Below are 21,400 nucleotides of genomic sequence, written 5' to 3' on the forward strand. Positions count from 1 at the left end.
GATGAGCCTATGAACAAAACCAGCCAGATTTTCCCCATAATCATTTTTCGGGTTTTGAACCTCTCTTTCCTTGCTTTCCCGTTCTGGCAAATCTTGCTATTTTCCTATTCCTGAGATTAATTTACCTTGAATTGATTGTTTAACAGCTACGAGCTTCCTTTGCGCCTTTTGCTATTTTCTTATTCCTGAAGTTGGTTTTCTATGAATTGATTGGTTAACAGCTACGGGCTTCCTTTGCGCCTTTTGCTATTTTCTTATTCCTGAAGTTGATTGACCTTGAATTGATTGTTTAACAGCTACGAGCTTCCTTTACGCCTTTTGCTATTTTCTTATTCCTGAAGTTGATTGACCTTGAATTGATTGTTTAACAGCTACGAGCTTCCTTTTTGCCTTTTGCTATTTTCTTATTCCTGAAGTTGGCTTTCTTTGAATTGATTGTTTAACAGCTACGAGCTTCCTTTGCGCCTTTTGCTATTTTCTTATTCCTGAAGTTGATTGACCTTTAATTGATTGTTCAACAGCTACGAGCTTCCTTTGCGCCTTTTGCTATTTTCTTATTCCTGAAGTTGTTCCTTTTGTTATTTTCCTAGTCCTGAGGTTAATTTACCTTGAATTGATTGTTTAACAGCTACGAGCTTTCTTTACGCCTTTTGCTATTTTCTTATTCCTGAAGTTGGCTTGACCTGAATTGATGCTTTAACAGCTACGAGCTTCCTTTGCGCCTTTGCTATTTTCTTATTCCTGAAGTTGGCTTGACCTGAATTGATTGTTTAACAGCTACGAGCTTCCTGTGCGCCTTTTGCTATTTTCTTATTCCTGAAGTTGGCTTGACCTGAATTGATTGTTTAACAGCCACGAGCTTCCTTTACGGTCAAGAATTGATGAGCCTATGAACAAAACCAGCCAGATTTTCCCCATAATCATTTTTCGGGTTTTGAACCTCTCTTTCCTTGCTTTCCCGTTCTGGCACCTCTTGCTATTTTCTTATTCCTGAAGTTGTTCCTTTTGCTAGTTTCCTATACCTGAGGTTAATTTACCTTGAATTGATCGTTTAACAGCTACGAGCTTCCTCTTTGCCTTTTGCTATCTTCTTATTCCTGAAGTTGGCTTTCTTTGAATTGATTGTTTAACAGCTACGGGCTTCCTTTGCGCCTTTTGCTATTTTCTTATTCCTGAAGTTGATTGACCTTGAATTGATTGTTTAACAGCTACGAGCTTCCTTTACGCCTTTTGCTATTTTCTTATTCCTGAAGTTGATTGACCTTGAATTGATTGTTTAACAGCTACGAGCTTCCTTTTTGCCTTTTGCTATTTTCTTATTCCTGAAGTTGGCTTTCTTTGAATTGATTGTTTAACAGCTACGAGCTTCCTTTGCGCCTTTTGCTATTTTCTTATTCCTGAAGTTGATTGACCTTTAATTGATTGTTCAACAGCTACGAGCTTCCTTTGCGCCTTTTGCTATTTTCTTATTCCTAAAGTTGATTGACCTGAATTTGTGCTTTAACAGCTACGAGCTTCCCTTGCTCCTTTTGCTATTTTCTTATTCCTGTAGTTGGTCTTCTTTGAATTGTTTGTTTAACAGCTACGAGCTTCATTTGCGCCTTTTGCTATTTTCTTATTTCTGAAGTTGTTCCTTTTGTTATTTTCCTATTCCTGAGGTTAATTTACCTTGAATTGATTGTTTAACAGCTACGAGCTTTCTTTGCGCCTTTTGCTATTTTCTTATTCCTGAAGTTGGCTTGACCTGAATTGATGCTTTAGCAGCTACGAGCTTCCTTTGCGCCTTTGCTATTTTCTTATTCCTGAAGTTGGCTTGACCTGAATTGATTGTTTAACAGCTACGAGCTTCCTGTGCGCCTTTTGCTATTTTCTTATTCCTGAAGTTGGCTTGACCTGAATTGATTGTTTAACAGCCACGAGCTTCCTTTACGGTCAAGAATTGATGAGCCTATGAACAAAACCAGCCAGATTTTCCCCATAATCATTTTTCGGGTTTTGAACCTCTCTTTCCTTGCTTTCCCGTTCTGGCACCTCTTGCTATTTTCTTATTCCTGAAGTTGTTCCTTTTGCTAGTTTCCTATTCCTGAGGTTAATTTACCTTGAATTGATCGTTTAACAGCTACGAGCTTCCTTTACGCCTTTTGATATTTTCTTATTCCTGAAGTTGATTGACCTTGAATTGATTGTTTAACAGCTACGGGTTTCCTTTACGCCTTTTGCTATTTTCTTATTCCTGAAGTTGATTGACCTTGAATGGATTGTTTAACAGCTACGAGCTTCCTCTTTGCCTTTTGCTATCTTCTTATTCCTGAAGTTGGCTTTCTTTGAATTGATTGTTTAACAGCTACGGGCTTCCTTTGCGCCTTTTGCTATTTTCTTATTCCTGAAGTTGATTGACCTTGAATTGATTGTTTAACAGCTACGAGCTTCCTTTACGCCTTTTGCTATTTTCTTATTCCTGAAGTTGATTGACCTTGAATTGATTGTTTAACAGCTACGAGCTTCCTTTATGCCTTTTGCTACTTTCTTATTCCTGAAATTGGCTTGACCTGAATTGGTGCTTTAACAGCTACGAGCTTCCTTTGCGCTTTTTGCTATTTTCTTATTCCTGAAGTTGGCTTGACCTGAATTGATTATTTAACAGCCACGAGCTTCCTTTGCGGTCAAGAATTGATGAGCCTATGAACAAAACCAGCCAGATTTTCCCCATAATCATTTTTCGGGTTTTGAACCTCTCTTTCCTTGCTTTCCCGTTCTGGCAAATCTTGCTATTTTCCTATTCCTGAGATTAATTTACCTTGAATTGATTGTTTAACAGCTACGAGCTTCCTTTGCGCCTTTTGCTATTTTCTTATTCCTGAAGTTGGTTTTCTATGAATTGATTGGTTAACAGCTACGAGCTTCCTTTGCGCCCTTTGCTATTTTCTTATTCCTGAAGTTGGTCTTCTTTGAATTGTTTGTTTAACAGCTACGAGCTTCATTTGCGCCTTTTGCTATTTTCTTATTCCTGAAGTTGTTCCTTTTGTTATTTTCCTATTCCTGAGGTTAATTTACCTTGAATTGATTGTTTAACAGCTACGAGCTTTCTTTACGCCTTTTGCTATTTTCTTATTCCTGAAGTTGGCTTGACCTGAATTGATGCTTTAACAGCTACGAGCTTCCTTTGCGCCTTTTGCTATTTTCTTATTCCTGAAGTTGGCTTGACCTGAATTGGTGCTTTAACAGCTACGAGCTTCCTTTGCGCTTTTTGCTATTTTCTTATTCCTGAAGTTGGCTTGACCTGAATTGATTATTTAACAGCCACGAGCTTCCTTTGCGGTCAAGAATTGATGAGCCTATCAACAAAACCAGCCAGATTTTCCCCATAATCATTTTTCGGGTTTTGAACCTCTCTTTCCTTGCTTTCCCGTTCTGGCACCTCTTGCTATTTTCTTATTCCTGAAGTTGTTCCTTTTGCTATTTTCCTATTCCTGAGATTAATTTACCTTGAATTGATTGTTTAACAGCTACGAGCTTCCTTTGCGCCTCTTGCTATTTTCTTATCCCTGAAGTTGATTGACCTTGAATTGATTGTTTAACAGCTACGAGCTTCCTTTGCGCCTTTTGCTATTTTCTTATTCCTGAAGTTGGTTTTCTATGAATTGATTGGTTAACAGCTACGAGCTTCCTTTGCGCCCTTTGCTATTTTCTTATTCCTGAAGTTGGTCTTCTTTGAATTGTTTGTTTAACAGCTACGAGCTTCATTTGCGTCTTTTGCTATTTTCTTATTCCTGAAGTTGTTCCTTTTGTTATTTTCCTATTCCTGAGGTTAATTTACCTTGAATTGATTGTTTAACAGCTACGAGCTTTCTTTACGCCTTTTGCTATTTTCTTATTCCTGAAGTTGGCTTGACCTGAATTGATGCTTTAACAGCTACGAGCTTCCTTTGCGCCTTTTGCTATTTTCTTATTCCTGAAGTTGCCTTGACCTGAATTGATGCTTTAACAGCTACGAGCTTCCTTTGCGCCTTTTGCTATTTTCTTATTCCTGAAGTTGACTTGACCTGAATTGATGCTTTAACAGCTATGAGCTGCTTCCTTTGTCCCTTTTGCTATTTTCCTATTCCTGAAGTTGATTTACCTTGAATTGATTGTTTAACAGCTACGAGCTTCCTTTGCGCCTCTTGCTATTTTCTTATTCCTGAAGTTGATTGACCTTGAATTGATTGTTTAACAGCTACGAGCTTCCTTTGTGCCTTTGCTATTTTCTTATTCCTGAAGTTGTTCCTTTTGCTATTTTCCTATTCCTGAGGTTAATTTACCTTGAATTGATTGTTTAACAGCTACGAGCTTCCTTTGCGCCTCTTGCTATTTTCTTATTCCTGAAGTTGATTGACCTTGAATTGATTGTTTAACAGCTACGAGCTTCCTTTGCGCCTTTTGCTATTTTCTTATTCCTGAAGTTGGTTTTCTATGAATTGATTGGTTAACAGCTACGAGCTTCCTTTGCGCCCTTTGCTATTTTCTTATTCCTGAAGTTGGTCTTCTTTGAATTGTTTGTTTAACAGCTGCGAGCTTCATTTGCGCCTTTTGCTATTTTCTTATTCCTGAAGTTGTTCCTTTTGTTATTTTCCTATCCCTGAGGTTAATTTACCTTGAATTGATTGTTTAACAGCTACGAGCTTTCTTTGCGCCTTTTGCTATTTTCTTATTCCTGAAGTTGGCTTGACCTGAATTGATGCTTTAACAGCTACGAGCTTCCTTTGCGCCTTTTGCTATTTTCTTATTCCTGAAGTTGGCTTGACCTGAATTGATGCTTTAACAGCTACGAGCTTCCTTTGCGCCTTTTGCTATTTTCTTATTCCTGAAGTTGGCTTGACCTGAATTGATGCTTTAACAGCTATGAGCTGCTTCCTTTGTCCCTTTTGCTATTTTCCTATTCCTGAAGTTGATTTACCTTGAATTGATTTTTTAACAGCTACGAGCTTCCTTTGTGCCTTTGCTATTTTCTTATTCCTGAAGTTGATTTACCTTGAACAGCTACGATCTTCTTTTGAATCGGGAAACAACTGATGGGTTTATGATGAACAATGATGTTCTTGAATTCTGCAAAACAGTGATTTGATAACTGTTTGCATCTGTTGCGACGAATAGAACTCTTTGCAGTTTTTTCTTTTTCCTTCCTTATGTTTGTATGAGATTGAATTTTAATGAAGCGTTAAAATGATTTTTCAGGCGTTTGAACGCAACCGCTTAACATCGCTTTTGCTAGTTTTGGACCTTCTCTCACGCTTCCGCAACCCCGGGTTGCTGGTTCACATCTTCTCCTGCGTGTTCGGTGTTGTAGGCATCTTCGATTGGAGCGCTGACAGTCCATAGAACTGGGGTCCCGGGTTTGTTAAGCCCGTACCCTCAAGGCCTAAACCAAAAGGATCCCCTGGGAGACTGGGGCCCCGGGGCTGTCACACCCGTATCCTCGAAGCTCAAGCTTGGAGGACCCCCTGGGGGCAGATGTTACTGATATTTAAATTCAGATCTGTACAGCTTCTATTGCCTAGCCATTTGTTCAATGGTTTCAATTAAGGCTTTAGCGGAATAAGAACTGAATTTATGTTGAAAATATATACTGGTCTTTGAGATGTTGATATCAAATCGAAAAACATAAGATGACAGTGTCATTGAGGAGACTTATTTTAACATCTTTTATAGAAGATGGTTAAAGGAAAATGACATTAACACGTAACTATAGAAAAAAATTATTTTATTAAATGTAAACAACATACAATATATACGCTACATATACTTTTGATACAAATCAACGATTCAAACTTCATCCTGAACATGTTTTTGTTTTATGTATATATCTTGTATGTGCCACAAAAACAATTTTAAAATAAAAGCCTGCTATGCATAGTCGCGTGAATTCCAAAGTGTTGAAAACAAAAAATGTGATCTCAGTGTATTAAAACAACTAGCTCTCGTTGAAGGATTTAAACATCAGAATAAAGTTCAAATTTAACATTCTATATTAACAAATAATTTTTTGCCTTATAAACAGGGATCACTAATTCGATCATCTTGGTATCATATACTCCAAAATAAATATACATATATTAAATTTAATTTAATGTTACTTTTTTCATTTATACGTTTTTGGCATAAACATAAAATAGGAATCATTTACTTTTACTTTCTTTGCTATAAAGAGTAATAATAAATATTTCTGGCATATAGATATTCGACTGTCTTCAGACACAATACATAAATTCAATATAAAATAATATGGAATGTCACTTCAGAAAATCAATTTAGGGTAAAGTAATAATAGTAACAAAATACAAGATTCATTCAGGATAACGACGATATAAAAATAAACGAATATCACATTTAGAGTAATTCTTTCAAACTCTGGATTGATTTTCTCAGTAAATCTTGCTGAGTACGAGCATGCTTTATCTCCAACTCTGCCAGCTCTATTAAACTGAAAATAAACAAATGGCAATAAACTGCAATGGTGCGAAAACAATAGTTTACCTTTTTCTAAAAGCGTGAAGTCTCCTTGTTTTAAAATCTAATAATTCCTCTTTAGCTTGAGCAGATATGGCTTCAAATTGTTCGCAGGCCGCAGACTGTGCCATCTCAGCCTAAAAACATGTCTATTTTGCTACCATTTTTATACATGAATCAAGCTATAGTTGCTGAGAACGAACATTTCAAAATTTGTACTCAAAATATATTCAAAATGAGTCGTTTTCAGCAATAAACTTAACCCTTCCCTATTACAATACTAGACTATACACATTCAGCTTGTTTTTTTAAAAATTTAATTGAAAGACTTAAGTGCGCTTTGTTTCGATCAAATTTGTTAGGTCAAGAGGATGTTTTATAAATAACTATAATTATATTTTAATCAGGAACCACAATATCGAAGTATTCTTTATAAAAAACAGTATTTTCAGGATTGGCCTGTGAGATAAATTTTAATATATCAATATTTTCTTTCGAGTCTTTGAATAACTGCATATGTTATATGATAGTTCAATGGCTAGAGGATTCAGATGTGTAACAAAAGATTGTTATAATATAAAAATAATAATATAAAATAAATAATATAAAAATCAATAATAAAAAAAATAATTATCACAAAATTTGGGTGTGGTAATGAGATTGAAAAAACAATGTGTCTAAATTTTTGTCACTCAACCATGAGAGCAAATGATTACAAAGTGAAGCTACTGAAGAGTAACCTCTGATTCCATACCAGTTGAAGAAATACCTCATTTCAAAAACTGGAAAAAATCGTAATGAAATACCTAATTAATGATACCTATATTCTGATTTCAAAAAAAAAAAACAGCGAAGATTATATAGACCAAGTTAAGGACCATTAATATTAATTAATATAATGTCAGAATGTATGATATGTGGTAAAGTCAGGGGAATTTTCAAATTACGTGTTTATTCAATTAACATGAATTGTTAATGCTGTATTTAAGAAACATTTTAAATGTTATTAAATAATGCTTTTAATGAAAGTACTTATAAAGAAAATAAAAAAGATTACGAATGGTACAAGGGTTCTCTGAAGAATACACCAAGACCTCTAATACACCAAGAAATGATGGATGAACGCCGGAATAGAATTAGAAAAAATCAATGTTAGTTCGTAAATTTAAAAAAAAAATTAAAATCATAACAACCTTCTTCTTTATATCATATTCCGACCCATTTATTAATCTACTCATTTTTAATTACCAATTATATTTCACAAATTTTTCTGAATAAAGGCGCCAGATTCGTTTGAAAGTTACGAACGACACTATTTGATGAACATATTATCTACTTGCATGGTTAACTATAGACCTTTCAATTAAAATAGCTAAAGCAAGGCACAGATGACGTGCGAATATACTCGAAAATTGTTTTAAACTTTAGCAGATTTTTCCGTCTAATTTTACACCTGTTAAAATGCAGAAAAGAGAGAATGCAGGATTATTCAAAACATTAATGATAATAATTAGAAGTTACCAACCAGCAGAAGTTGTAAACTAAAATTCTAAAATTATGCGACAACATTGCGACGTGATAACGTTACAAATCTGATGACGTGCATTGGCTGTTTTATTAGATAGACTACTATATTTTTCTGTACTCAGTAAATGTAACTAATGGCCTAATAATAGACAAAAATAATGGCTGTTCGTTTTTTCAGTATTTCTTTACTGGCTACAGTTAAAGCCGCTACGGTTTTTTGATAGACTATGTAGTAAATCGATATATTACAATAGTAGCGGAAATTGATCATATGAAACTGACTTAAAAGGACTGTCAAAATTCTTTTTTTTAAGTTTCTCTTAAATTTTGCATAATTAGCTTTGGCAGATTTATTTCTTAGCTTTTAAGAAAATTCCAATTGCCCATTGCAGCCGACAGAAGACAAAAAACAGAAAGAGAACGACGATTCATTTTGAAAAACTGCAAAATAAAAGTTATTTCTCCAAAACGGAAGGTTTTGAATGTACAATTGACGGTTCCACATTTTAATGATAATTGACCAAAGTTAATTTTTGAGTTATAATTATGTTCAATAAGCATGACTAATTTCGAAAAGCGTTTTGTGGTAATTCTAGGTATTCACCTTATTCATAACCAAATTCAAATCAATTCAAAACTTCAAACAAGTTATGTATTTTCGTTGCAATGCAAAAAAACACTTTGAGAAATGTGGTTAAATCTTGCAAAGCGCGGTATAGCTTGAAGATTGGTATGTTTTTTCTGTAAAAACCATTATAATGTGAGTATTTACTATTTTAACTACCATTAATTCTGTTTAAAATGTTTCATAAACGTAATATCGACGTAATTAGATTGTTGATAAAATTTGAGGTTATGCTTCATTTGCTTTGGTTATTGTGTATGAGATCCTAATAATTTTGTTCTATATTCAATTACTAAATAACATGGAAAATTATATTGATTATGTGATTGATTTGGTTTTGTAAGTCCGCTGAAATCAACAAATATTTAAAAAACATTAAATTGCCAATCAGGCATAGGAAAATGGACTGAAAATAATAAAAATATTATTTATCACGCCTTCAACATGTAACAATCAAATCTCATCATGGTTAGATTACAAAAAGTTAATACCAAATATATGGTTTCTAATAGATCAAAAAGTTCGATACATATTTGATGAAATCAAGCTTTTACAGATTGGTATGGGTGTGTTATGACAGAGAGAATATTTAGGCAATAGTTAAGTATAGACAATATATGAGTTCAAATGTTGTCTCTCTCACGAGACAAGTAAAGTAAAAGTAAGTTTTATTATGTTAAAGAATGTCTAAAGATTTTGTATAAAGTATTTCGTGAAGTATTGCAATGGATTGTGCTTATAAGTTTGAGTTGTTATTAAAAGAAACTTTAAAATTACAAGTTGTGCATTTTATTAGAAATTTGCTACAATACTGGACACCTTTTTTCGTCCCACAGAGCTGCTAAAGAAAATCAAAAATCAACCATCACATAAATTAAACCTTTTTGTATTGTTATGTAGTTACTATCAACTATTAACATTTTGATACCCATGTGAAATATATTTGCATCTATATCTCAAAATGACCATGCTTCAGTAGGTTTGCCATGGATACAATTTTGATTTGTCCCAGCAAATATGAACTGAATACTATCCTAGCAGCTCCCAACTGACGGTTGTGCTATTATTGGTTATTTTTCAAAGTTATTACTTGATATTAATTTTCTTATCATAGTAAAGTATTATTGTAATAGTATTTTTACTTAATCTTCTTCAATACGCTACTACATTTCATTTATAAGGTCAAGTATTATTCTTAAAATTATTGTTTTAGTCGCAGTCACCATCAACGAATAGATTCTGGTAAAATGTAGGTTATTTGCCTTGATAAATCAGAATTCAATTTTTTGAAAAGCTGCAAAGGGCGCCAAAAAGTTTAAAGGTTGGAATGCGCCAATAATGCGAATGTATCCGACTTTAAATTTGTGCTTTTATTTCTACCAAAATCTTAGTAATCATGGTTGCAATTTAAACATAAATATTTATTACAGAATATCTTTGTTATATATATCGTTAAAAATCAATATTTTGTGATTTTTATTAGTCATCATGCCTACCATTCATTAGGTGAATGTCTGTTCTTCGATGTAACAATAAATTGGTAAAACCTCACGAACAAGTTGTTATTGAAGAAAAAGATATAGAGGTACGTGGTTAAATCTTCCAATGAGAGGTCCAGCAGATACATCTTCAATATCTGTAATTTATTTCTACAAAGTCTGTTTTAATATAAATATACAACAGACGTTCCTTAATCACATTAACGAAAGTTATTTGAATATTAAAAATTAACAAATATACATACAACATATTATATATTCATAACAAAAATTTCAACAGCAATAATTGTATTTTAGATAGAAGAGAGATAATCTGTAATTTTAGTAATTGGTATTAAGGTACGAATTTTGTATTTGTATTATTGAGATTTTACGTTATGGAGCATCTACAATACAATCTCCCATAAAAATGTTTAACGTGCCTTGTAACTGTAGCATCAAAATAAATAATACTGTAAATTTGAGGTTAGATTTAATATGTTTTGTTTACTGTGTATATTTTGCATATTGTTCCCAATAAGTTATAAATATTGTGCTTGTATTTTTAAATGACTAAATATATTTCTACTAGATCTAAGAACCACATAAAAAATTGAGCTTCTATAATTTCAGAACGACCATATATCTAGAGAGTAGAGCAAAAAAAGTAAACAAATAAGATAGTTTAAGAATGAAGAAGGGCGCCTAAACTAAAATTCTGTAAACGTACTTGATACTTGATAAGAATTACAATTTTATATCTCTACATTATTTCATATAGGAGTCATCATCATTACATTAGTAACTGTTGAGAGGTATTTGGCTTTGTATCAAGAATTATGATTTCTGTTATTTTCATTTAAAAACAAACAATTAAAGTAATTTAATATGAATTTACTTTTAAAGTGGTCAAATAAATTTGGATAAATAATAAAACAATTTGATCAAATCCTTAAAATTTTTAGACTAAATGTAAATAAACATAAAATACATCTTATCGAGAATTATTTAAACACTACAATACAGTAAAGAGTAATATTGTAATAGTGTTTAAGGAGTTTAAGTTGAATGTGGTCAAATAACTTTGGATAAATAAAACATTTTGATCAATTCCTTTAAATTTTTAGACCAAATGTAAATAAGACAAATACCACTAAATACAACATCTTATCGAAAATAATTTAAACACTACAATACAGTAAAGAGTAATATTGTAATAGTGTTTAATGAGTTTAAATTGAATGTGGTCAATTCCTTAAAATTGTTAGACTAAATGTAAATAAGACAAAGACCGCTAAATACAACATCTTATCGAAAATAATTTAAACACTACAATACAGTAAAGAGTAATATTGTAATAGTGTTTAATGAGTTTAAATTGAATGTGGTCAAATAAATTTGGATAAGTAAAACATTTTGATCAATTCCTTAAAATTTTTAGACTAAATGTAAATAAGACAAAGACCGCTAAATACAACATCTTATCGAAAATAATTTAAACACTACAATACAGTAAAGAGTAATATTGTAATAGTGTTTAATGAGTTTAAATTGAATGTGGTCAAATAAATTTGGATAAGTAAAACATTTTGATCAATTCCTTAAAATTTTTAGACTAAATGTAAATAAGACAAAGACCACTAAATACAACATCTTATCGAAAATAATTTAAACACTACAATACAGTAAAGAGTAATATTGTAATAGTGTTTAATGAGTTTAAATTGAATGTGGTCAAATAAATTTGGATAAGTAAAACATTTTGATCAATTCCTTAAAATTTTTAGACTAAATGTAAATAAGACAAAGACCGCTAAATACAACATCTTATCGAAAATAATTTAAACACTACAATACAGTAAAGAGTAATATTGTAATAGTGTTTAATGAGTTTAAATTGAATGTGGTCAAATAAATTTGGATAAGTAAAACATTTTGATCAATTCCTTAAAATTTTTAGACTAAATGTAAATAAGACAAAGACCGCTAAATACAACATCTTATCGAAAATAATTTAAACACTACAATACAGTAAAGAGTAATATTGTAATAGTGTTTAATGAGTTTAAATTGAATGTGGTCAAATAAATTTGGATAAGTAAAACATTTTGATCAATTCCTTAAAATTTTTAGACTAAATGTAAATAAGACAAAGACCGCTAAATACAACATCTTATCGAAAATAATTTAAACACTACAATACAGTAAAGAGTAATATTGTAATAGTGTTTAATGAGTTTAAATTGAATGTGGTCAAATAAATTTGGATAAGTAAAACATTTTGATCAATTCCTTAAAATTTTTAGACTAAATGTAAATAAGACAAAGACCGCTAAATACAACATCTTATCGAAAATAATTTAAACACTACAATACAGTAAAGAGTAATATTGTAATAGTGTTTAATGAGTTTAAATTGAATGTGGTCAAATAAATTTGGATAAGTAAAACATTTTGATCAATTCCTTAAAATTTTTAGACTAAATGTAAATAAGACAAAGACCGCTAAATACAACATCTTATCGAAAATAATTTAAACACTACAATACAGTAAAGAGTAATATTGTAATAGTGTTTAATGAGTTTAAATTGAATGTGGTCAAATAAATTTGGATAAGTAAAACATTTTGATCAATTCCTTAAAATTTTTAGACTAAATGTAAATAAGACAAAGACCACTAAATACAACATCTTATCGAAAATAATTTAAACACTACAATACAGTAAAGAGTAATATTGTAATAGTGTTTAATGAGTTTAAATTGAATGTGGTCAATTCCTTAAAATTGTTAGACTAAATGTAAATAAGACAAAGACCGCTAAATACAACATCTTATCGAAAATAATTTAAACACTACAATACAGTAAAGAGTAATATTGTAATAGTGTTTAATGAGTTTAAATTGAATGTGGTCAAATAAATTTGGATAAGTAAAACATTTTGATCAATTCCTTAAAATTTTTAGACTAAATGTAAATAAGACAAAGACCGCTAAATACAACATCTTATCGAAAATAATTTAAATACTGTAATACAGAAACGAGTAACATTGTAATAGTGTTTAATATGAGTTTAATTTGAATGTGGTCAAATAAATTTGGATAAGTAAAACATTTTGATCAATTCCTTAAAATTTTTAGACTAAATGTAAATAAGACAAAGACCGCTAAATACAACATCTTATCGAAAATAATTTAAACACTACAATACAGTAAAGAGTAATATTGTAATAGTGTTTAATGAGTTTAAATTGAATGTGGTCAAATAAATTTGGATAAGTAAAACATTTTGATCAATTCCTTAAAATTTTTAGACTAAATGTAAATAAGACAAAGACCGCTAAATACAACATCTTATCGAAAATAATTTAAACACTACAATACAGTAAAGAGTAATATTGTAATAGTGTTTAATGAGTTTAAATTGAATGTGGTCAAATAAATTTGGATAAGTAAAACATTTTGATCAATTCCTTAAAATTTTTAGACTAAATGTAAATAAGACAAAGACCGCTAAATACAACATCTTATCGAAAATAATTTAAACACTACAATACAGTAAAGAGTAATATTGTAATAGTGTTTAATGAGTTTAAATTGAATGTGGTCAAATAAATTTGGATAAGTAAAACATTTTGATCAATTCCTTAAAATTTTTAGACTAAATGTAAATAAGACAAAGACCGCTAAATACAACATCTTATCGAAAATAATTTAAACACTACAATACAGTAAAGAGTAATATTGTAATAGTGTTTAATGAGTTTAAATTGAATGTGGTCAAATAAATTTGGATAAGTAAAACATTTTGATCAATTCCTTAAAATTTTTAGACTAAATGTAAATAAGACAAAGACCACTAAATACAACATCTTATCGAAAATAATTTAAACACTACAATACAGTAAAGAGTAATATTGTAATAGTGTTTAATGAGTTTAAATTGAATGTGGTCAATTCCTTAAAATTGTTAGACTAAATGTAAATAAGACAAAGACCGCTAAATACAACATCTTATCGAAAATAATTTAAACACTACAATACAGTAAAGAGTAATATTGTAATAGTGTTTAATGAGTTTAAATTGAATGTGGTCAAATAAATTTGGATAAGTAAAACATTTTGATCAATTCCTTAAAATTTTTAGACTAAATGTAAATAAGACAAAGACCGCTAAATACAACATCTTATCGAAAATAATTTAAATACTGTAATACAGAAACGAGTAACATTGTAATAGTGTTTAATATGAGTTTAATTTGAATGTGGTCAAATAAATTTGGATAAGTAAAACATTTTGATCAATTCCTTAAAATTTTTAGACTAAATGTAAATAAGACAAAGACCGCTAAATACAACATCTTATCGAAAATAATTTAAACACTACAATACAGTAAAGAGTAATATTGTAATAGTGTTTAATGAGTTTAAATTGAATGTGGTCAAATAAATTTGGATAAGTAAAACATTTTGATCAATTCCTTAAAATTTTTAGACTAAATGTAAATAAGACAAAGACCGCTAAATACAACATCTTATCGAAAATAATTTAAACACTACAATACAGTAAAGAGTAATATTGTAATAGTGTTTAATGAGTTTAAATTGAATGTGGTCAAATAAATTTGGATAAGTAAAACATTTTGATCAATTCCTTAAAATTTTTAGACTAAATGTAAATAAGACAAAGACCGCTAAATACAACATCTTATCGAAAATAATTTAAACACTACAATACAGTAAAGAGTAATATTGTAATAGTGTTTAATGAGTTTAAATTGAATGTGGTCAAATAAATTTGGATAAGTAAAACATTTTGATCAATTCCTTAAAATTTTTAGACTAAATGTAAATAAGACAAAGACCGCTAAATACAACATCTTATCGAAAATAATTTAAACACTACAATACAGTAAAGAGTAATATTGTAATAGTGTTTAATGAGTTTAAATTGAATGTGGTCAAATAAATTTGGATAAGTAAAACATTTTGATCAATTCCTTAAAATTTTTAGACTAAATGTAAATAAGACAAAGACCGCTAAATACAACATCTTATCGAAAATAATTTAAACACTACAATACAGTAAAGAGTAATATTGTAATAGTGTTTAATGAGTTTAAATTGAATGTGGTCAAATAAATTTGGATAAGTAAAACATTTTGATCAATTCCTTAAAATTTTTAGACTAAATGTAAATAAGACAAAGACCGCTAAATACAACATCTTATCGAAAATAATTTAAACACTACAATACAGTAAAGAGTAATATTGTAATAGTGTTTAATGAGTTTAAATTGAATGTGGTCAAATAAATTTGGATAAGTAAAACATTTTGATCAATTCCTTAAAATTTTTAGACTAAATGTAAATAAGACAAAGACCGCTAAATACAACATCTTATCGAAAATAATTTAAACACTACAATACAGTAAAGAGTAATATTGTAATAGTGTTTAATGAGTTTAAATTGAATGTGGTCAAATAAATTTGGATAAGTAAAACATTTTGATCAATTCCTTAAAATTTTTAGACTAAATGTAAATAAGACAAAGACCGCTAAATACAACATCTTATCGAAAATAATTTAAACACTACAATACAGTAAAGAGTAATATTGTAATAGTGTTTAATGAGTTTAAATTGAATGTGGTCAAATAAATTTGGATAAGTAAAACATTTTGATCAATTCCTTAAAATTTTTAGACTAAATGTAAATAAGACAAAGACCGCTAAATACAACATCTTATCGAAAATAATTTAAACACTACAATACAGTAAAGAGTAATATTGTAATAGTGTTTAATGAGTTTAAATTGAATGTGGTCAAATAAATTTGGATAAGTAAAACATTTTGATCAATTCCTTAAAATTTTTAGACTAAATGTAAATAAGACAAAGACCACTAAATACAACATCTTATCGAAAATAATTTAAACACTACAATACAGTAAAGAGTAATATTGTAATAGTGTTTAATGAGTTTAAATTGAATGTGGTCAAATAAATTTGGATAAGTAAAACATTTTGATCAATTCCTTAAAATTGTTAGACTAAATGTAAATAAGACAAAGACCGCTAAATACAACATCTTATCGAAAATAATTTAAACACTACAATACAGTAAAGAGTAATATTGTAATAGTGTTTAATGAGTTTAAATTGAATGTGGTCAATTCCTTAAAATTGTTAGACTAAATGTAAATAAGACAAAGACCGCTAAATACAACATCTTATCGAAAATAATTTAAACACTACAATACAGTAAAGAGTAATATTGTAATAGTGTTTAATGAGTTTAAATTGAATGTGGTCAAATAAATTTGGATAAGTAAAACATTTTGATCAATTCCTTAAAATTTTTAGACTAAATGTAAATAAGACAAAGACCGCTAAATACAACATCTTATCGAAAATAATTTAAATACTGTAATACAGAAACGAGTAACATTGTAATAGTGTCTAATATGAGTTTAATTTGAATGTGTTCAAATAAATTTGCATAAATAATAAAACATTTTGTTCAATTACTTGAAACTTTTAGACTAAATGTAAATAAGGCAAAAACCGTTAAATACATCACCTTATCGAAAATAATTTAAACACTGTAATACAGTAAAGAGTAATATTGTAATAGTATCTTGACATTTTTAGACTAAATGTAAATAAGACAAAAACCGTTAAATACAACACCTTATTGAAAATAATTAAAACACTGTAATATAGTATGAGTTTACTTTGAATGTGGCCAAATAAATCTGGATAGATAATAAAACATTTTAATTAATCCGCTCTATTTTTTAATTTAATTTAAATAAGAAAAAGTGAAATAAGATTAATACAGATACTAACTTTTAAAAAATTAAATAAAAAAATGTTAATACTGCACGTGGCAGGGTTACCTTCAGCCGTTAGGAATTCGTCCCATGATTACTTCTTACCACCACTAGATGCAAACCGAAATAAACCCCAGAGCCCAGTAAACGCTAATTTATTACCTCCCTCGAGCCTATCTTTTGCGCATTCTCCAAGTAACGGTCATTCCTAATCCGTTATTCGTGGAAAAATACCACGTGATGATTTCGTGGCAAGATTAGTTTGAAAGTTTTGGATTATCTGTATATTATTAAAACACAAAATTGTTTTTTATTTAGGTTAGAAAATAACAAGAGAATATGAACATGCATGTATAAATTTAAAGTACTATGAATAAAGATATCAATTATTACTAAAACATTATATTTTTGTAACAATGGATCGCAGATTGCCATAGAATATTGCCATGTAAACATTTATTCCCCCTTGTTTGATGGCAATCTAAAGTTAAAAAAGTATGACATTTTATTAATAATTTTTACTGTATATTTCTTTAAATCTATACATTTTCATATTGTTCACCCCCATTTTTCCCTATTAAATAAAGAATAACTGTTATTTTAACAAATGTAATAAAGAATAATATAAACGTAAATCCACCAAAATTATTCAATCTAACCACTGCTTGTAAACATTGTGACGTGTCATCTTCCACTGAGAGACCAGGACTTTGAAAAGGCAGGAAAAGCAGAAAATTGGAGCACGCGCAAAGAATAAGCCAACAATATAGTTGTGACTTTTACTATATACTTATCAAGCCTGGTTCCTCTCTATTATTAATTATGCTTGATGTAATTTAGAATGACATTGCATTTTTTATATAAAAACTTAATAACAAATTAGTACTCGTGATGTTAGTAAATATATTTACACAGGAGAAACTTTATATAAATTTCAATAAAAAAAAGCAGATTCCAATATATTGATGTGATATTTGAAAATAAAAAATGGATCTAGAATATGCTTAAAAGCACACAAGGGTATTATTTGTCAAAACGAATCAGAGTAATTTTTAGGATGAATCACATTCAAAATTGCATTGCAGTTAAAAGTTGAAAACGGAAAATTGAGTTTAAACATAATAACTGCACAAACATGATTTGGAATGTTCCTTTTTCTTTCTTTGCTGCGTCTAAACATAGCACTATCATAAAAAACGAATTTGTAAAAAAGTCGGTCATGAACAGGAGTGCCCTCAATTTAGAGTTGGCAAACTGACAATTTCCAAATGGTTGACCGAGCATAATGGAACTACCAACATACAAGGCATGATGTGCGATTCAATGTTGGATTCAAAACATCCGAGGGTTGGTAAAAATGTATATAAACCTAGAAAATTAGTATTGGGCTGGTATGTTATTAAAAAAACGAAAAACCCTTTTATATCTAATACAGTAACAACAAACAAGCATTACACTAGGACATAAAACATGCATGTATACCTCTTGAACTTCAGGGGCCTTCAGAAAGCAGAACAAAAACATTAATATATATTAATGTGATTACTAACACAAAATATTGGAGAAACAAAAAAGTAATCCACGTTTCTAATCACATTGTCCAACAAAAAATCTCAAATCGCTTAATGATGCTAAAACTTTGAACGCAACTAATTTGAAGCTGTATTTTCAAAAACTGTAAAGATATTCCTCAGAACAGCAATTTTGTTAAAAAAAATTGTAGGCCGTTTTAATAAAATGGTTTAAGAACTTTAAAACAATGCCATTATTTTTTCAGTTAAAAATATTATTAAAAATTGCTTATTTTAAGGAGCTCAAAGACTCCCCTGTTAAAAACTTTACAAAGAAGCATTAGTAAATCGAAAAAGTTTTATAAAATGAAAAAAAAAAGATAGGTTAATAGTCTGCATCCACCATGTAGTCCAGACATTCTTTCATTGGATTATTATTTACTTTTGTCTGGATCCAATATTTTGACGAATTAATAGTAAAAAAGAAAGTGAGATTGACCTTATCTTACTCAAAAGGAATAACACTCTCACTAGACAACATTGTTTTGATGAAAATATTATTTCTAATAGCGTTTATTATAAATATTCAATTATACAAATGTTACAAAAACACGGATTACTTTTTCACACAAATATATGAAAATAAACGTCAATATATTTTTAAATATAAATATAGTGAACTAAACCTTCTCTCTACATCCAAGAATTCAATAAAAATCTGAATATTATATTTATTTTGATAATTAATGTCTACATATATTCGTATCGCATTTTTCTATAGTAGAGAATCAGTGTGCTATGATGTACAATCAATGCTATGCAATTGATAAATAAATTTAAGACTAAGTCAAAGTTTTTTGTGGGGGTATATAGAAGAGTCCACATGCCGAGTTTTTTTTGCGTTTAGACAATATATACAGACGAAAAACGATAATATAATTGACGTAGAACTATTTTAGTTAATTTAGCTGTTTATAACTAAATGTTTATTTATCTATTATAGAGTATATTTTATATTTCAGCATTGGTGTTTTTATAAATAACTTTAGAAAAAAATCCTACATATAAAACACTAATTTTATTTATGCTCACAACGTAGTGTAACTATTGATTTTAAAACTATGGACTGATTTTGGTAAAAAAAAAATTGTAAAAATTTAGTGAAAGAAAACAATTGCAACCAATTACAACTAATCCAAGGTACACTTACCGCATGAATGTCTTTATTTTTATGCCTAGCTTTCTCCAATGTTCTATTGGCATTTTCATATGACGCCAAACATTTCAGTCTTCGAACCAATAATGCTTTGGCAGCTTGACTGTCTCTCATATAATATCTGAGGGTGTCCGCTAACTTTAAGTCCTGATCACTAGCCACTCTACTTTCTACTTTCTATAAAAATATATGCATTTTTATAATTATATATAAACATATTTTTAGACAAAAATATCATTACCCTGGTTTTCTCAAATGTATCTGCAACTCTTGCAAAATATTTGTCGAGATGACCATTATCACTATTCGCTAATTGTAGTAAACCAGAAGATATTTTAATATAACAGTCCGCTAATTCTGAAAAACAAACAAGTTTATCTTAATAATATATGCAAAATTTTACTGTACCTTTATGTTTTTCTGTCATTCTATCTGCCCGATGAGTAGCCTCTTTAAGTTGATTATGATATTCAGTTAAAGAAGTCATTTGCTGCTCAAAAAAATCGTTAACATCCCGTACAGTTGCATTAAAATAATACTGATCAGTGGTGTTCCCCAATGACTTTACCAAACCTCCTAGTTGTTGCAACTTTCCTTTTGGACGGGCACAAAGATCTTGATCATATTCAAGAAATACATGGAGATGTGGGTCTTCACGGAAAATTGAATGGCTAGCCAAGCGAGTTAAAAATACCTCATGCATAGCAACAGTTTTCTTGAATGTTGCTAAATATTCCCTATAACATACCATAAATAATATTTCTTCAATAAGTTTATAAAAAGTAAATAACTTACGCTTCTAGTTCTTGTTTCATTTTTGTGAATTCTTCTTTAGTCATTGTACCTTCACCTTCTCCTAGACGCTGTAATTTTTCCCTAGATGCATCAAAATTTGGTCTAGGAGGTGGTGGGGGAATCTTAATGATAACATAATTTAGTTATAATCACATATTTTTTTAAATCAGAGCACTTACAATATATCCAGCATATTTTTGATCTTCTTCATATCTATCATGCAACCAGATAAACTCTTCATGTTGCCTCACAACTAAAAATTCAGTTTTCTGGAATACCTTCATTGTTGTCCTAGTATGAACTGTAAATTTCACCTTATCTTTTTCACTAAGGGCATCAGATATGTCCACAACAAGGGTAGTGTCCGTAAGAGATACTGTTTTTCCATCATCAGCCTGTTTCAAAAATAAGATTAAGTAATAGCCCGAAGAAAATAATGGTATTTAATTCATATTAATCATCATTCTATAACGAATTTAACTTATCAATGTACGCCCCTTTTATAAAACGTATTTTTTGAATGATTAAATAAGTATATAACGTACCATTTTTCTTTTATGAACGATACTCCAAAATTAGTAGAACAAAAAAATCAATAACTACTAATTCTTTTTTTTAAACTATTCTCAAAATTAAACTGTTGTCATATCATTAATTTCTTGCCATGTATGTATATAATTCTGTCAAATCTGCCAAATCAAAAACTAAATCTTCTTCTTTTAAAATCAAATAATAATACAAATTATTCATATTATATCAGTAACTTTGTTTAAAGAATCTATTGTTGCTAATCTAAAATTACTAGAATATTTTGTACGATCATAAAATATATTATATTTTACTTTTATATTTTTAATTAAATGTATTGAGTGTATGCAACTACAAATACGATTGCATTTAAAATTGTTTAACTTACTAAAACCTTT

The 21,400-nt window shown here is 29.6% G+C and overlaps 1 protein-coding gene and 4 long non-coding RNA genes across 8 annotated transcripts; all 5 read right to left on the bottom strand.

Annotated features, from left to right (window-relative positions):
- Nucleotides 1-466: 466 nt before the first annotated feature.
- On the bottom strand, nucleotides 467-1,414 carry LOC143190689 (uncharacterized). The gene is made up of 2 exons (XR_013004310.1): nucleotides 1,303-1,414; nucleotides 467-540 (listed from the first exon to the last, which is right to left on the bottom strand). It is a non-coding gene; the product is annotated as an uncharacterized LOC143190689 (long non-coding RNA).
- LOC143190692 (uncharacterized) lies at nucleotides 574-1,205 on the bottom strand. The gene is made up of 2 exons (XR_013004313.1): nucleotides 1,078-1,205; nucleotides 574-722 (listed from the first exon to the last, which is right to left on the bottom strand). It is a non-coding gene; the product is annotated as an uncharacterized LOC143190692 (long non-coding RNA).
- Nucleotides 1,415-1,634: 220 nt separating the features above from the next.
- On the bottom strand, nucleotides 1,635-1,925 carry LOC143190696 (uncharacterized). Its single transcript, XR_013004320.1, has 2 exons — nucleotides 1,819-1,925; nucleotides 1,635-1,744 (listed from the first exon to the last, which is right to left on the bottom strand). It is a non-coding gene; the product is annotated as an uncharacterized LOC143190696 (long non-coding RNA).
- A 1,858-nt stretch (nucleotides 1,926-3,783) lies between these two features.
- Nucleotides 3,784-5,488, bottom strand: LOC143190694 (uncharacterized). 3 transcript variants are annotated; one of them, XR_013004318.1, is made up of 3 exons: nucleotides 4,785-5,488; nucleotides 4,302-4,709; nucleotides 3,784-3,893 (listed from the first exon to the last, which is right to left on the bottom strand). It is a non-coding gene; the product is annotated as an uncharacterized LOC143190694 (long non-coding RNA). The 3 variants fall into 3 exon arrangements; XR_013004316.1 differs by having other exon boundaries at nucleotides 4,302-4,654; nucleotides 4,728-5,484; XR_013004317.1 differs by lacking the exon at nucleotides 3,784-3,893 and adding an exon at nucleotides 4,087-4,195.
- Nucleotides 5,489-5,723: 235 nt separating this feature from the next.
- Snx6 (Sorting nexin 6) lies at nucleotides 5,724-21,339 on the bottom strand. Of its 2 annotated transcripts, XM_076395187.1 has the most exons (9): nucleotides 21,020-21,332; nucleotides 20,654-20,869; nucleotides 20,475-20,596; nucleotides 20,088-20,416; nucleotides 19,921-20,036; nucleotides 19,674-19,856; nucleotides 18,435-18,452; nucleotides 6,514-6,623; nucleotides 5,724-6,460 (listed from the first exon to the last, which is right to left on the bottom strand). In XM_076395187.1, exons 1-9 carry the CDS (start codon nucleotides 21,020-21,022, stop codon nucleotides 6,367-6,369), a joined length of 1,191 nt encoding a protein of 396 aa, XP_076251302.1. In that variant the 5' UTR covers nucleotides 21,023-21,332; the 3' UTR covers nucleotides 5,724-6,366. The 2 variants fall into 2 exon arrangements, with proteins under 2 accessions (XP_076251302.1, XP_076251303.1); XM_076395188.1 differs by lacking the exon at nucleotides 18,435-18,452 and having other exon boundaries at nucleotides 21,020-21,339.
- Nucleotides 21,340-21,400: the final 61 nt, after the last annotated feature.

This window comes from Rhynchophorus ferrugineus, unplaced genomic scaffold (genome assembly GCF_030347505.1).
Source record: "Rhynchophorus ferrugineus isolate W39M unplaced genomic scaffold, kcgeb_rfMv2 rfM2, whole genome shotgun sequence".
Lineage (NCBI taxonomy): Eukaryota > Metazoa > Arthropoda > Insecta > Coleoptera > Curculionidae > Rhynchophorus > Rhynchophorus ferrugineus.

What these genes read in the sequence shown, in the direction of transcription:
- Snx6 (XM_076395187.1), bottom strand. An exon ending in AAAAATATGCTGGATATATT is followed by an intron (nt 20,597 to 20,653) that starts GTAAGTGCTCTG and finishes GTTATCATTAAG; the next exon opens with ATTCCCCCACCACCTCCTAG. An exon ending in CTTCACGCTTTTAGAAAAAG is followed by an intron (nt 6,461 to 6,513) that starts GTAAACTATTGT and finishes GTTTATTTTCAG; the next exon opens with TTTAATAGAGCTGGCAGAGT.